Source organism: Rissa tridactyla, chromosome 10 (assembly GCF_028500815.1).
Source record: "Rissa tridactyla isolate bRisTri1 chromosome 10, bRisTri1.patW.cur.20221130, whole genome shotgun sequence".
Lineage (NCBI taxonomy): Eukaryota > Metazoa > Chordata > Aves > Charadriiformes > Laridae > Rissa > Rissa tridactyla.
In genome coordinates this window covers 19081427-19098831 of record NC_071475.1, presented here as the reverse complement: position 1 = coordinate 19098831, position 17405 = coordinate 19081427, and the positions used below count along the sequence as shown (strand labels likewise).

General features: G+C 44.6%; 1 protein-coding gene across 3 annotated transcripts in view; it reads right to left on the bottom strand.

Annotated features, from left to right (window-relative positions):
* The window catches only part of HEMK1 (HemK methyltransferase family member 1), a 151189-nt gene that overhangs the window by 95750 nt on the left and 38034 nt on the right, over positions 1-17405 (bottom strand). For all 3 annotated transcript variants that reach the window (XM_054215789.1, XM_054215793.1, XM_054215792.1), the window contains one exon: positions 1357-1438. Coding sequence is in view for 2 of the 3 variants with exons in the window: in XM_054215793.1 (XP_054071768.1) it covers positions 1420-1438 (19 nt within the window). In the remaining variant the exon portion in view is untranslated. The remainder of the gene's footprint in view (positions 1-1356; positions 1439-17405) is intronic.

Here is a 17405-nt window from a genome sequence, read left to right as displayed (position 1 = left end):
TGTGCTGCATTTCAGGAAAGAGAAGTCAGGAAAGAGAAAGGCGTTTATGTGAAAAGGTGGGTTTTGTGGGAGCTTACGAAGCCGCAGCATGTAGCCTTTAGAGTACCTGACTATTTAATTCTGCTCTAGCTGTCCTTTTAGCTTTCACCTAAGACAGCTACAGTCCTTTTTTAAATTTACAATTACTCAGTGTTAACTGAAATAAGTTTTAACTTGAAACGCTAACTGACTTCCAAGAGGAGGAAGATTGCTTAAGCAGCGTTCAACAGCCAATCCTGAGAAGTCAGGCTAAAGCCAAAAGGCCCATTTCTTCAGCTTGTCACACATCAATCCATCCTGTTCTGCAGTCTTGAGAGCTGCAGCTACTTCTAGAAGTTCTTCTCATGAACTTGTGTTCATGAGATATTTATGTCACTGTTTACCAAATACCCAAGGGTATTAGAGTTTAAATATATAAACTCTACCCTCAAATGTACATTATGCTTTCTTTTTTTTACCTATACATGTACAAATAGAATATGTTAAAAACGAGAAACGAGTTTTTGAGAAACTGTGAGGAAACAGATTTACTAAATGTAAGTTGATGATGTTTTTTTTCAGACCCAAACCCCCCAGCCAATCACATAAAAGTGCTCTTAATTATTACTTTTTTTTAAAAAACAATTAGCCTTTGGTTGGATTGGCTCTTACTACTTGTTACTAACACCTGTCTTCTCAGCCAACCAAACACAACCAACAACTGCTGTTCAGCTGATCGATAGCACCAGTTATCTTGTGAGTTTTGTGATGCTTCGCTGCTGCCTTGAATTCTCCTGTGCACAGAAACAGTGCTTTGGAACAAACACCTGTGTTTTATCCACATCTCTCTACTTCACTGTAATATGGACAGGAAAAAAACTCTGAGGGAAGCCTGTTCACTACACCCATTATAAAAAACACAGACACAGAACAAAGCAAGAGACAACAGCCAAAGACAACGCCTCTGGCACACAGCATAGGGGGACAGGAGAGCCTCGGGCATCCCCGCCCTCTTTCTTCACATGACATTCCCTTATTTTTAAGGCACTCCTTGGAGTCCCCTTCCAGTGAGCCCCAGCTCAGAGGGCAGGAGCTGTGTACCCACCACACATCACATTAGAAACAGCCTCAGCAATTTCCGCCTACCAGAGCTCGCCCCAAGCGCTGCGTCCCATCTGGTTAGTACCACAAGGTACCTTAGGCATGCCGGGCCCATCAGAATAGAAAAGGCATAAAAGAGTGTCACTCTCTCTCCCCACACTGCAGGTTTTACATTGTTACCACAGGGCACAAAGCAGGACACTCGGATAACAATCTTAAAGCCGGGGAGTGAGTTACCTTCAGTGAAATTCACAGCTGATAGACGATTCTGGCCAGACTTGTGCACCACTTTGGCTCCATTCACGCCATTGAATCTGGTCTAAAGAAAGCAAAAAATAGGTCACGTCACTCTTTGGGAATATCTTCTTCCAGGAAAAACTGATTCACTAAACAACACATCGGACTTTTTTTTTTTTTTTTTAAACTAATTCAGCACAAGACTAGCACAGGCCCTTGCTGCCCATATTGGCCCAGCTAAAGGCAGACATCTAACTGAAATTCTTAGAACAGATGCTTCTTCAAGGGTCAATGGTGACAGAAAGATACACTCCACCTGAATCTGACTTACACCCATTTGTCAGCGCCCAGACTGCTCTGCTGGAGGATCCAGCATTTCTTAGGTTTGCAGGCTCATATTTTATGACTCTACCAAATTTATTCTGCTGTCCCTTCAAGGATCAGAGGCAAAGGGCCTGCTCTACCTAGCCTGTTAAGTCAAAAAATCTTTTTAACCCTCTTTCTGATCCTTTCTCCATGGCAGCTGAGCCCATTTTCAGCAGCTCCTTGCTCACTGCCTGCTTTTGCATTTTCTAGAGCTCATAAATCCCCCTGGACTGGGAGGAGGGACTTAGATTGCAATTTGCCGTATGAGTCTTTTCAGTGGTGCCTGGTGACAGCACAAGGGGCAACGGGCACAAACTGGAACACAAGAAATTCCATCTCAACATGAGGAAAAGCTTCTTTACTTTGAGGGTGCTGGAGCCCTGGCACAGGCTGCCCAGAGAGGTGGTGGGGTCTCCTTCTCTGGAGATATTCCAAACCCACCTGGACGTGTTCCTGTGCAACCTGCTCCAGGTGACCCTGCTCTGGCAGGGGGGCTGGATTAGATGATCTCCAGAGGTCCCTTCCAACCCATACCCTTCTGTGATTCTATGATATAGACAATGGCTACTGCCCCATTTTGAAATCCAGCACACTCTTTTCTTGCTTCCTCAAAGTGGAAAGAATGAAACACTTTTCCTTGGATGAGGCAGCAGTTCCTGACCTTTTAGGAACTCAGTGGGAACCAGGAACTGTTGCCACCCAAAGCTGAGAACCTGCTGATGTGCTGTGAAGAAGGAGTTGCAATGCCTCTGGAACCATCCCCCCAACTTTCCCTTCCCCTTCATTCTGTCCCTGCTGTGCCTGATGAAATCCTAACAGGATAAACTGTACTTGGCAACTTCCCAAGCAGCACGAAGAATAGACTGCTCCCGCTCGGAGCTGTGGTCCCCCCTCACTGGCACACTGAGACAAGCCGTGGGGTTTCCTGCCAGGTACAGTTAGTGCCTTCTGCACTGTGGTGGTGCTAAATGATGCGCATTTATGGCCACCACAAAGGCCTTTGTTGTGTATGGCACAGCTTCTCGAGTCATCAGTGGGTCTCTGCTGTCTACTGTTGTGGAGGCCGATCAGCCTCAAAAAAGAGATGAGAAGTTCCCCCCATTTTTATGAGAGTTCAATAAGCCTCACTCTGCAGGACTGCTCAGGTGCTTTGCCCTTCCTTGTTTCCCTGTTCAACCCACACCCTACAAACACGACTCTCATGCTCAAACAGAGCCACAGTTTATCTACAGATGCCTCTGGTGAGAAGGTAACACAGCGAGCAGGTGCTGGTACATACAGAAGAGGGGCTCAGGCCACATTTGGATCACTTGCTGGGGAAGAGCGTCACCACCGTGCTTCAGGCACGAACCCCACTCTGAAGACATAGCAGCCTTTCTCGGGAAACAAACGGGGTGTAAAGTCCTCCTGGGTTGTGCATCTCCATGCGTCTTTTGAGTAATGAACTTCAAACACCACCAAACCATATGAGGACTATATACATTTTTGTCAGTGATACTAAGTCCCAGCACCGCTCACTTCCAGAGCACAAGGTCAAGCCTGCCCACATTGATGGGCCCACAGTATTGACTCTGAACCAAGACAGGAAATCAGCAGCTCAGAGGCCCTCAGTTTGTCACAGATGCCCGAGATATTAGTTGAAACCTGGGACTGCCTGCCTAAACAAAACAGGTGGTCTGTTAAAACCCAGCACCACTGTTCAAAGAAAAGAAATGGCTGTTTATATTGTCATTCCACTGCTACAGCAGTGAAACCGGTAACTTTGTCATACAACCTTGGTAAGCGTTTACTTTCTCCTACAGATACTTTCCCTTTCCCAAAGCCTTCAGCATAGCCCATTTTCATGCTCCACTGTAAACTGGATCACGGTGTACCTTGTACAATTTTTGTTATTTAAAAAGCTGTACTGAGCATATCATTATTTTACACACTATCCTTCTCTTCTGTATGTCTTATTAGACACAAAGAATAAAGAGTTGATCTCAGCTATCAAATAAACATAAAAGCCCGCTGCAAGCGTGAAGCAGGCTGAGGTACAGATATTACGTACAGATAAGCAGAGTTCTGAGTGATCTAAGCTGCAATAACCATCCTACAGTTAAGTGTAATGCATAATGTGCTGTTCAAACCACAAATTAGCAATAATATGGAACCAATCCAATTAACAAAAAATCAGAACTTTGCCTTAAAGAATGAGCTTTTTAACAAAATCAAATGTTTTCGAACCTGTGAAAAACAACTTTCTCTGCCAGCGTTTATAAGGACTATGGTTATTTTTCCATTTCTTGTGCAGATCTACATAAAACCTTTTCTTTTTTACATATATTAAAACCCAAACCTTTCAGTTCTCAAAGGCTATCAGGGTTGGTCTGACTCACCTCTCTGACGAAAGAGGTGAGAACTACATTTAAGCCTCATCTTTCAGGCATACAAGTAATGCTGGATTTGTTTCCTTTTAATACACATGAACAGTGAGGCAGAACAAAAAGGACCTTGTGCTGCTATAGTTATCTTGGGACGCCAATGCTTTCACCTATGCTTGGTTTAAGAGAGGGGGGAACACGAGGAAAGAAAATACATTCGCTTTTCAGACAACTCTATAATTAACTGCAACACTGGAAACTAATATTAAGCACAATTCTCCACTTCTTCCTTCTTCCCTTGCTTGCGTGGGAACAAGTAGTTCTAGCATTTGGAATAAATCGACACAAAGTTAACACAGCACCCCTTTGTCAGTACACTGCTGCAGCCTCCTCACCATCGTGCTGACCAGAACTGGCCACTTTGCTTTGTCCTCATGTCACAGTGCCTCTCTACTACTCTGTCAGTGAGGAAATGAGGTCAAACAGATGAAAAATTAATTCATGCCTACTCTGAGTCACCTTTACTCCGCCAGGGAGACATAAAGAAGCACTTCTGTGAACCAGAGCTGTGCCCACGCTGTTCCACGTGCTCTCTGCAGGAGACGTACTCCTAATTTACACCTACTGCCTGCCTGGTCTAAGTGACACCTGCACGAAGAGCAAGCATTTAGCAACCCTCATCAGCCAGGTAAAAAACTGTTTATCATAGGTGTCCCCCAGTTACCGATCGAGTCACTTAAATACTTCACAGAGGTCATACATCCCCAACGCGGACCAAACTCTGCACAGAGCGGTGGCAGAACCCAACAGACACAGACTCAAACAGAGTATCAGAGTATCTTCAAATAACCTGGTCATTGTTTTTGTTGTCACTTCAAAGAGAATGAAAAAAAATCCCACACTATTCAATGCTCCTCAACCTACGCTATAATATGTTACATCATAAATACAGCTCTTGGATATCCTCCTGCTAAAGTCACTGAAAAGCCCATGAGATCGGTGGGAGCTGTCAACTTCAAATCTTCAAGTAAGATGGCTGCCAGCAGAGACAGGAGTTTGGAGACAAGCACCCACATGAGCTGGTACCATCAGAGCAAGTGATCCTCCAAACCCTCTTTGCAGAGATTTTATCAGAGCTGGGCAGGCAACAGGCAGGTCATGAGTCACACCACCATTAACCCCTCCCAGCAGTATTAGCATTTAAGGTGGAAAATTACAGGTGTGTTGTAGACCAAGGTTGTGTAACAGGTCAGTCTGCATGGCTGCATTTCAGATACTTCCAACAGGTATCAATGTGAAGGGCTCAGGCATGGTGAAGGTCTAAGCACGTCAGAAAAGTGGTTAAAATGAGAAGAACTACACCTTCATAGCAACAGGCTAAAGAGAAGCACCTCACACAAACATCACTGTGTTACGCCACAATAATTGCAGCAAAACTTAACTTTCACTAGATGACGTCCTGTTTCTATAAGATATCCTTACTCTGACCCAGTGAAACAAAAGGCAAATCACCTTCATCACCTGCAGGGACTGCTTAGCATTGCTCCTCCTGGTCAACAGCAGCACAGAAGACTCATACGGAAAGGCACAACGCTGAGGCTACTGTAGTTCCTGATTTGCATAGGCTTTTCTCAGAGCATTACATCATGTTAGTTCACTTCCTCAAGTGGATTTCCTCTCCGGACTCTGGCACTTGTGCCTTGAACACGGACTTCAGCACCACGCAAACATCTAACCTTTGGGCAGCAGACAGCACAGAGTGCAGACTCCCTTGCGTTCAGATGTTAGAAAGAAGTGTCATCATGCATAATCCTAGATAGAGAAGTGGACATTAAAAACTACATCCACCTCAGCAGCTGGACTATACTTCTTGGCTAGGCACTGAGCTCTGTATTACAAAGACTGTAGAAGACCTTGCCTAGCCAGGGAAAAGGAAAGATGGGGGTAATCCCCACTGCCTGCAGCCTTCTTCCTCGTTTTATTAATTCCTCTTCTACTCCCATCTGCTCCTTCTTTTGAGCTGTTGCATCCTTACAATGAGACTGCAAGCAATGATTGAACCGAGCATGGGAGGCCCTCCACATCCAAAATGACCAAGATCTGCCTCCTCAGATATTTCTAGGCAAAGTGGTACAAAATATGATGCCGTGGCACTGGTTATAATTGAAATATTTCAAGAACAGGCTCACATCACTCGAATTTGAACCAAGTCATGGGGATGGGCCGACTTCTGTCCTGCCATGCTCCGTATCTGCCTTATGGAAGAGTATTTATAAATCCCCCGTAGCTGGCTTGTCTTTCAGAGAAGGCGGCAAGTTCCAGTCCATCCGGTCTTGGAATTCTGCAAAGAAGCAGCGGCACCAGGATCCTAATGCCTTACAGATGATGGCAGAGCTCATTTTAGTTCTTAACCTTTGCCTTCATGGCAGCAAGAAACCATCTCAGCGTGAGTGAACACGCTGCACGCGCACAAAGAACAACCCCAGCTGCCAAGCTAACTGTGGAGACGGAACGGCTGGTAGGAGGACAGGACAGGAGATGGGGGTTTATATCAGAGTTGCACTGATGTTTTAAGTGAGGCACAAGTGGGGAAGATAACTTCTAGGATAAAGACCTTTCATTATTCAGTGCAGGGATTTTATCCTCATAATGGAAAAATCTTGACAATGATGAATAGGAGCATTCAGATTACAGAGAAGGTGGGGCCGGGGTTTCAATACGTCTTGTGCAACACACTCCAAACTCAACCAGTTTCTTCACTCTGAATTTATGAAGACACTCTTTGGGACTCACATACTCCACCCTTCATTACTTATTGGCAGACAAAAGCTAATGCAACAAGAGCTGAACAGGTTTAAGAACCTCTTTGCAATGACCCTCACCACTGGCACAGGTAAGCGTAAAGACTGAAACTCAGCTTGAGGGAGGTGCTGAGCGTGCCATTCTGGCAGGATAAGCAGGACTGCATTTGTGTGGGGGAAAAAGGACCCCTGATCAGAAAAAATGCCTTGAAATTTCTTTCAACACAGCTAGCTCTGCTAACTAGCAAATACCATTCAACTTTCTTTTCACCCTGGGCTGCATCAAAAGAAGTATGGCCCAGAGAAGTTGTGGCTGCCCCATCCCTGGAGGTGTTCAAGACCAGGCTGGATGAGGCTTTGTGCAGCCTGGTCTAGTGGGAGGTGTCCCTGCCCAGGGCAGGGGGGTTGGAACTAGAAGGTCCCTTCTAACCCGAACCATTCTATCGTTCTATGATTCCGTAAGTCTGCTTCGGCTGCTCCATGGATGTCTGCTTTTCCGTCCAGCTGAGGGGGGGGTTGATGCCCACTGTTTGCTTTTACAAGTTCTCAAGTCTGTAGGGCAGCCCTTGTGGTTGTGTAAACCAGGCTAAATAGGAATTTGCAGCTAACTCGTACAGGCAGAGACAGGAGACGCGGCAGTGACACAAGGTAAAAAGATACAGCAAACATTTTCCAAATGTTTCCATTATTCTGAGGGCACTGCCATTCTGGAATGTCCATAGCTGAGACAGATTCTCAATACAATTTACAGGAATACACAAACTCTTCAGGTCCCGCTCTCCTAAGCTCAAACACTTTGCAAAAATGAAAGTTTCAAAACTGAGCATGCATTCAGGGCAAAACTCGCAAGTTTACAACTACTCATTTTTCACAATACTTTGAAGTCCTCTTTTACATCCACTGCTCTGGTTTGGAGTAAGCAATAACAAAAAGGGAAACAAAATGAGAGTTAAGTAAGTCCTTTGTTTCTGTTATTGCTATTTTGCTGGAACTAATGTAATAAAAAAAAAGCTCCTCAATGTGCAAAAGTTTCTTATGTTAACTAAGAGAGTTGCAAAGAAAAGGAATTAAAGCAGTACCACACTCACCAAGCAATTTATTTGGTTTCAGTTAAGCTGTGAGGAAAAGAAGAGAAAGAATGGAGTGGCAGAAGAAGAAAGAAAAATAAATGAAAAGAAACACAGAAATTCGTTTTGACTATCCCCTAACACAGACCAACCGCTATGCTAAATTGACAGAAAGTACAAAAGAATCTGTGGAAGATCTCAGAAAGAGACAGAATCACCTTAGTTACGGTTTCCTGAGGCTTTCAACTTCTTAGCGAGCAGCATTTGTTATATTCACCTCTTCCATTTGCCAAGAGAGAAGACTATGAGCGACTCAGCACATAGGTAGGCTTTTTCCAATGCCTCTGTGTTGCTCAGGCAAACATCCTAAGACAGGCTGGAACAGATATCCTTGTCATATCTGAACAGGCATTGTTTGGACAACTGAGGACAAAACTTTGTCTACAGAATAGTAAGTCTCTAACTCCATTTTTTCAGATATTGAAGAAAAAGAAAGTAAAAGAAAATCCCATGTTCCTGCAGACTACAGATCTAGGTCTTGCAGAATCCAACCACAGCTTCTCACTTCTGCAAATCAGACAGAAAATCAGACTTATCACAATGGGTTATTTAACATCCCAAATATTCAGAAGAGTGAGGTAATGCTGTAGGAATTATTCCATTAACAACTTAACAATTTTGAGCAACTTTTTGTCTTCATTTATAGTAGGCAAGAGCAGGATTCAATCCTGTCTCTCTTGACCTGTCATGCCAAATGGGGAGAAATGTGCCTCAAAGTCAATAGCAACTGCAGGTCATGCACCCCTGAGGCCCTGGCTTTCATCACACCATTTTCCGTGCACCAAAAGAAGAATATAAAAACAAGGTACCAAATCAGCATGTGCACAGGGCAGGTAACTTCTCCATAATTAGGCCAAATGGTCCAAAGACACTGTGCATGGACTACAGGTGTCAAGCTGGGCTGCAGAGGAGGACTAGGCTTGTTATCCTTGCCAACTATTAGATCACATTGGTGTCAGTCCCTCATGATTTCCCCTCTCCCTACCAAAATTCCCTGCTGGCCCTATGATCACTTGAAAATGCAAGGACAGAATGTTTTAATGAGCTGGAGGCAAGAGATGCTGGCCACTTCTGAAAGACCTATGACATCTCAGACCATCAGGTAAGAGCCTCCTCTGGGAAATGCAATTTTTATATTCACTTTATATTGTGAATATAAATGCATTGTCTCCATTGATTAATGGCAGCTTTCCAACACCCTACTTAATTTTACTGCCAAGTCAGGATCATGCTGGGGGATAAATAAGCAAAGTTCATTAGTAAGAGAAAAATGCTGCAAAGAAAATCAAACTCAGCAGAGCTACACCATGGATATTGTTGCAAAAATCAAAGCAGCAGCTGATTGTTTTTCTTCAGAAGGGCAATAATGCTCCTCCAGCTTTCTCCCATGTATCTCTGATGCTCTCCAGGTCTGCAGTCAGAAGGAATGGGAAGTAAAATTTCTTTGCCCTGAATGCTCATGTCTGATTAGGAGCTGAAAAGAGATACATGCTCTGCCTGCTCTACTACCCCTTCTTCATTCCTCATGCGTCTGTTCAGCTGCATCTTCTATTTATTGCTTGCTTCTTGCATTCTTTATGCCAATTCCAAAGAACTGTCATTTCCGGGATTACCTTTCTGTGTACCACCATTAAGGGCTGAAGTTCTTGTTTTAGCTGATTTGTTTTTTCCATATCTATTTGCATCTTCCTTTCATTTTCTAGCCTGAAAAGTTCAGCTTGTCCTATAGGAACCTATAGATTCCCCAGTTCTGACCTGGGATAACACTGCAATTTTCAAAATACTTTTAAGAAATTACTTCCTTTTCTCTTAATCCAAAAATTTTCTGACACAATTGCAAGCTTGCTACAAACCAGCAGCTGGTTTGCAAAAGGATCCTAGGACCTCCTCTGACTAAGGCAGCTCTGCTAAACTTCGCTAACTTTCCTTCTACAATTTCATGCCTAAAGGCTCTCTTGTGAAGCCTCCAGCAAAACTGAAGGCATTCTCAAAATACATCCTGAAACATATCCTAATCTTTTATGAAAAAGGAATTAGGGGCACTGAGACAAAGCCACTCTACTACAGCCACAATCTGTGATCTGTGCCTGAATGGAGCAGAAGGGAAGGGGAGAGGGAAGCTTTACCACAGTCCTACTGTGCAAGTTTTGGTTCTAAAAGATGCTGTGAAGAGGCTCTAAACTTAGTTGGTGAAGTCTCTGTTCTTAAACACTAGATACAGCCAAAGCTGGGTATCTGCACAGCTCAGCTCTCCTGAAACTCCCCATCTCCTGCGGCTGACTGGTAACTTGGCTATCGATTCTTAATTACGGCTGTTGACTGCTGCTTCCACTTACTATTGCAACTCGCCCTCCTGTCTAGACTATTGGGTCAGGCTGTCTATAGCACCAACATGCATAAAATAAAGTAAGACTGTGTCAGAGATTTAATTTACTCTCCCTTTGCTACTGCAGGTTCCTCATGCTTCTTTACAAAGCTCCTTTGGTTTCCATTTCTCCCTTTGAGAGACTGCTCCAGAATCTCAGTCCTCTAGTGGTAGAAAATCTAATTTCCAGGCTAAGTTTATTAATAGGAAATTTGTACCAATTTGTCCTTGTGCCAGCATTGATCTTTATTATAAAGACCTTTTCTTCCCCTCTAGTATTTACTTTGCAATGAAGTGTTTACAGAGAGAAATCACATTTCTCTCCCAGTCTTTGTCTTGCTAAGCAAAACAAACTCATCTCTTTTAGTTTTATATCATCTGCTAAGCTTTCTGTCCCTTACTCATTCTCCTAGCCCTGTTCTGCACCTGCTCCTGCGCGCGTACATTTTTCTGACAGAACCGTACACAGTGTTCTTGGCACACTCTTGCATCTTGGTTGTGAACCTCCCTATTTGTAACAGGACTGTCTCCTTAAAACTATCCTACAACTGTAGCAGCCCTGACACTTCTCCACCATATGTTCCTACCGCTACCAAAGTTCCTCTGCTGCCTCCACCAGCTTCCTCAGCACTCGGCTCATTCCCTCCTCTGCTCCCACCCGCCAGCACCTCGTGCACATCATTCCCACAGCGGCTGAGGACACACACGGCCCGAAGCTGGTGCCAGCACTTAGTCCCGTGACCTCTGCGCCTCCGCAGGGCTCTCCCACACACACTGCAGGTACCAGTTGCGCTGCCCTGCTCCCCAACGTTAATCAAGCAAACTCCCACAGAAGACTCCCTGATCCTACACCTCCTGGGCCTCCTTCCCTTGTTGGTAGACTCTTCCGAACAGCAGTGACTCTCTGGCTTTCAACCCTGGATCTTCTGTGGCTCAGTCAGAAGTGACAGAAGGACAAAGCCTCCCTTAGGCCCTCAAATCTAAGACCTCTGTCCTATTCGGAGGCACACAGTCCTTCCCTAGACTCTACGAGCCCCAAAACGCAGCCAATCTCTTCGGAACAGCCAGACACATCCACTGAACTTTCCCTGCTGCCATGAACAACAGGAATATCCCCCCATCCATACACCAGTTCTCCAGTTCCCTGCGCATGAGCAAAATTCATTACACTGGTGTTTCCCTGTAGCTTCTGTCTTACACGTAGCTACGATGTCTCAGAGCTTACAGCCTTGTGCCTAGCCTTTCAAAGATCCCCTTTCAGTATAAACCCAGACAGGGCAAAAATGGCATACAAAAATACCATTTAAGAACAAGAAAAGGCATTTTCCTACTTGCATAAACAATCAATTTGGACGTAGTTAAACCCAGATCTTAGCCTAGGGAATAAAGAATTCTTCCGTCTTCCAACCCTCAATCTAATTCTGTGAATTGAAGCAAGCGGGGACATCTGTTGTCTTGTGGAAATAAAATTCAGAGGAGCACACCCATGGGAACTTGTCCAGTGCTATTTCAGTGGCACAGTTCCAGAAACTGCCCTCATACCCTGTCTTCACTCATGCACTGCTCCCAGATACTTGCAGTAATAATGGCCTTAAGGTCGCACAGCATAAACAAGTTCATAAAATATGCTTGTTCTACAGAAACTCAAAAACTGTCACTCATCTTCTTAGCGCTGCATTTGCAGCAAAGCTGTCAGCATCTTTATTTCTGACTTCTGGAGAGCTCAGCCCTCCCTGTTAGGTAAGGGTTTCATTCACTAATACTATTAAGGAAAAGAAAGTCTTTAAATCAGTGGAGTGGGGTGAACACGGCAGCTATGTTTTCCCAGAAGCAGACCAGTTTCAGCCGCACACTGCTGACACATACTTCTCTGCTGGGATACATCTTACCACTATTGATGCCTGGATTGAGTACCAACTCCACAATGAAAATATCCTACTTATAAACCCTGCTGCAGTCCTTCTCCTCCACTGAGGACGCTATTCCCTAATTCAACAAACAAACAAACAATTCTTTCTACAGTATCAGCTTGTTTTCTTTTAATTATACAGTGTAATAGGTGAATGGATTTAATTTAAGACCAATAAGCTCTTCACCTGTGCTGAGAGCCACATTGGAATTTGGTTCCCCTAACTGTGGCTTCCCACCAGTGTCTGCAGTGATGGCTGCTGAAAGGTAACCACAGAAACACCTTCCTCCGCAAGAGCAGCAAGAGCCCACCCACTAGCCAGCAAATCTCAATGCAAAGCACGTCAGGAAAGGAAACTTTGGCTTGATTAATTCTGTGGCCTCCCAGTCACGCATGCTATCTTCCCTGCTCAGGCCATCCTGTGTTTTTTTGGAACACAGTTGTGTTGCTTGTTTGGGCAGCACCTTGGAAAAGAGAAACAGGCATGACAACATTTGCCATTTCCTCCGTGCAGAGGGAGGTCTCCATGGAAGAGGCTCAACAGTGAGAGCACACTGTCCTTCCCCCCTGCGCGGGGCAGGAAAGACAGCAGCTGGTTGAACAGCATGCTCCTGCCTCGGGGTAAGGAGAATTATTTTGCACCTGATGTGATGTGTTACAAGCAGTACAACAGCAGCACGGGAGCCAGAGAAGGGCAGCTTGTGCAATGAAGGAGTTTTTAGGACTTTCACTATGGAGACTTGGGTTTAAGCCCTAGTGGGAAACGTCTCTACTCACAGTGCCAAGGAGCGTAACAAAGACTGCCTTTGCTGGGACAGAAATACAGCTAGTAGAAAAGCACCATCAAAACATCTTCTTGGGAATAACTTCTTTTAAGAACAGATATGTTTTTTTAATTTGTTTTTGAAATAGCATTGATTTTGACAAAAGTTCCTGCCAAAGTTACTTGGAACAGCTTTGTCTCTGGCAGTTCAGAAGCGCTATTCCAGAAGTTCCAAATTGTACATATTTTATCTTAGCGGTTTTTATCCCACATGCATCGTTATTACCTTGCCCTAACATGACAGAAGTAACGAAATACTTTATTACTTTTTAGATCATTAAGATGAATCGTTACTTACTACAGAACAAAATGTTACCTGCTTTTCAAGATAAAGGCGTTCCTGAGTGTGTAATGGCACTGCCAGACTTTCATTACATTGCAAACAAGGGACTTCTAGAGAATAAGATAAGATGTTTCAGTCATATTAAGCAGCAGCTGTTCTTATCAATTAAAAAAAAAAAAAAAAAGAGATAACTACTGTGTTTTCTTATATAATATACATACTGTGACCTACTAGTAGTTACTACTTAGCAAATCAGCAGTAAGCACGAGCAGCACAAGAACTTAAAATGGATATAAGTCAAAACAAAAATTCAGAAATCCCAGTGCAAAACATTTCTAAAACTCAAAATCTGGGACACCGTGTCCTCACAGAAAATTTTAAAAATACATTATTTAATTCTGATTTAAGAGGGGGAAAAAAACCCAAACAAACAAGCTTTACAGTATTGGAACTTCCCAGGAAAGGGTAATTCTGAGTTAGGCTAATGCACGTTAATTCTGAGAAGCCTGAGCAGGATTTTTCGCTAGGGACAAAGTCCAAGAGGATTGGGACGGAGGGAATTCTGCAGGGATCCACGGCACAAACAGTGAGGTTACGGAAGGTCTGGCACAGCTGGCTGTGAGAGCGCTCCAGGGCTGAGCAGAGCTTTGGTGGAGGAGTAAGGCACTGCCAGAGGAGAAGCGCAAGGAAAAAGGGGCTGCCTTCACTCTTCTGCCCACTGCCTGCAGAAAAGCAGCAGGTCAGACCTCAAGAGGGAGAAGTCTCATGCTCCACTACCCATAAACGAACACTCGAGGCTCTACTGGCAATTCCCCACACCTTCTACAGGGGGGCTCAGGGAAATACGTGCCAGCAGCAGCGGCAAGGGGTGTCTCCCTTTCTTGCTTTCCCAGACTGCCTGAGCAGAGGAGGACACTAGCAAGCACCAACTGCTGCAAAGACTCTTTCAAGCAGTTATTTTTTGATCAGGACACCAGCAACAGGCTACAGGGCATTCATTCAGATGCATTCATCTTTTAATTTTTGTGCCCATGACCTTTCATGCTTACGACCTACCCTGGCCTTAATCCCGGCCCTATTTAGTAACTAAGTTACTTAATTAGTACATTAAATACTTAGTTTATTTAATACTTTACTATTTCAATTAAGTTATCCAGCTTTCACAAGTTACAAAGGCCACCTCTCCAAAGACAGAATTTTCACTCTCAAAGTATTTATGTCCCTTTTCTTTCCCACATAGGCAATGGTGGGTGGAAAAGCCAAAATAAATGAATAACTAACTACCTCCATACTCTTGGCTTTATTGCTGGTCAACAGGGCACACAATCAAGCCCTGAAGCATATCAGATGATATATTTGCTGGGTTTATGGAACTTACCGTGGAGTTTATTGCACAATTCAGGATCTGCATCACGTGTGTGTGTGTACGCGCGCACGTTGCTGAGGTGGAAAAAGTTGTGATGCTGAACAAAGGGCTACTGTCTGCTGACACAAACGAGACAAAAAACTCACTGACCTGGAAGTTAAAGTACAAAATCCACTTTCAGCCTGAGTGCCCCCTGCCCATACACATTAAATGAAGAAGCCTTGTTTGAGCAAAGGACGATCTTAATCTACTCAAGCAAAGAGAGCACATGCCGGCACCATGGCTCCCACCCCAGCAAGCCCCATCAGCAGCAAAGTCACACGAAGAACAATACAAGGCTAAACTGCCTTTTACATTAGAATTTTTCTGTCACAAGCTTACTCCAAATTATCTAACAAAGAAATTTATCCGTGCAAGCCAACAATATTGGCAGGGGGAAAGTTACACAACAAGATACTGGCAGGGGAACGGAGTACTGAAAGCTTAGAAAGAGATGGAGCAACCTGTGAGAAAAGTTTCTATCACTACAGCAATACAAACACACCATGAACTGCAAAGGCTCAGAGAAGGATTCCAGAGAAGCAGCAAGCTCAAAGCCAAAAGGGCTGGCGAGAAGGTCACTCCCAGATAAACGGCAGAGCAATAGGGATAAGGAGAAAAGATTTGTCAGCTATCAGCCTCCAGTCCCTGGAAAAGCTTAAATCAATGACTGGCTGCTTGTTTCACAGAAATACCACATATTGCCAAGAGAGCCAACTTCAACCCAACAGGAGTGAGTGGGATGACTCCACTGAGGTCAACGGAGTTGCAACTGCTTACTCTGGATTTAGAGCTGGAACATCAAAGCACTATGCAAACCTAAGTAATTAATCATAAGCCACATGCCAGGCCAGGAATTTTGTAATAATTCATGCCTTTTTCGACAACTCAAGCAACTGTGTTCCCATTCTAGACAGTCTTGGATGAGTATTTCAGGTAAACAGCAAGGATTCTGATGGCAGAAGCCACTCTTTTCCCAGCATTGCTGGGTACTGCAGCTCTTGCAGCAGCTCGGGTCGCCAAGTAAGGAGTGCAGTGCAGTAGGCTCTCTGCTATCAAGTTGATGGGCATGCCCTGCTGCTCCCATGCTATAGCATATATGTAAAACACAGGAGACAAGCTAGTCATCAAGAACGGAAGGGGCAGATGGGGAGCTAAAACTACAGAGAGCAGCTAGCATAGAGTGGAAGTCAAAATCTCCCATGTAAGAATTGCTGAAGACATCCCACTAGAAGCGGAGTTCTGCCTCCCATACACTCGGGCAAGTGGCATCTTTGTGACACCCTTCGAACAGTGCTCTGCCTTCCACAGAACAAGGCTCCTCAGAGTGCCGTGCTTGGTCCACTGTTGCTGCCCATCCCCTGTGGTCCGCCAGAAAGCCACCCACACTGGAGAGGGGGCTCCATTCACTCTCTGAAGCAGACATTAGGCAGAGATTACTCAGAGTTTGCCTCCTATGTACAACTTGCACCTTATGGAGACTCATCCCCACACTTCTACTTGCCATTTCAGTAAGGGGCAAAGCAGGAATCGGGCAGCACAGGCCATCCCCTCTAAAACCTCCGCTTCATTTTAACACACCCTTTTTCTCAAGAATCTTGTTTTCCCTAGATGGACTTCATGTAATGGTTTCTTCATCGCTCCCTCCCCTCCTCCATCACACCTGTCATTTGCATACATCCAGGTCCTGTGCCAGCAATGCAAACTGTGAAAATTACCCTCATTCCATAATTCGAGACTGAGGCTCTCCAAACCGACCATTTATCTGGTCACACTCTCACATCTTCTCTTCATGCAAACAGGGAGGAATAACAATAGCTGCTTCCTACTTTCGAGGCAGTGTCATCTTCCCCAGTAACAGCTGGGATGGCTACGCTATTTAAAGAACCAGTGAAGGGAGAAACAAGTACAGGTAGAGCTAGGTTGCAAGAACTGTCATTAAGGCCATTTGAGCTCTTTCTGTGACTCTGCTCTTTCTTTCCTGTGCTTCAGTTTTCTTAACACACTGGTTGGCCCTAGATATTTAGATGGCAAACTCTTTTTTGCCGCGCTGCAAATTCCAGCCTGGGAGCTGAGGACGCCTGCAATGTCTCCTGATGCTCCCTGCAATGGGCAGGATGATCTCAGAACATCCCGGCTGTCACAAAAGACAGCATAAAGCCTGAGACTCCTTATGCAGCCCTTTGAAGCAAGCTGAACCCAGAGTAAATATTTAATGGGGATAAGGCCCTTTCCTCCCCAGGCTCATTCACCTGCAGTTATTCTAAGGCTTTCTGTCCTGTGGTAACCTTGCTCATGTAGCCATGGTTATCACCGTAACACTGGCAGGGGAGCTGCAACTGAAATGACACCTTGATGCCCGCTTTGCCCAAAATGCTCCAATAAGCAGGCAAGATGCAGAAGAGTGACCATTCAGGTTTGCTGGTGAAGGGAGAGGATGAAGCAGATCTTTAGAGCTAGAAGCTGCCGCTTTACAAAAAGTTCTGACATCAACCACATAAAGGAGACAAACCATAGAGACCACAACATGTGGCAGCACTTCTCTCCATCTGTCTGCAATAGCAACATATTCGATGCTCATGAACCGTAAAAGCACCACTTGCTTTT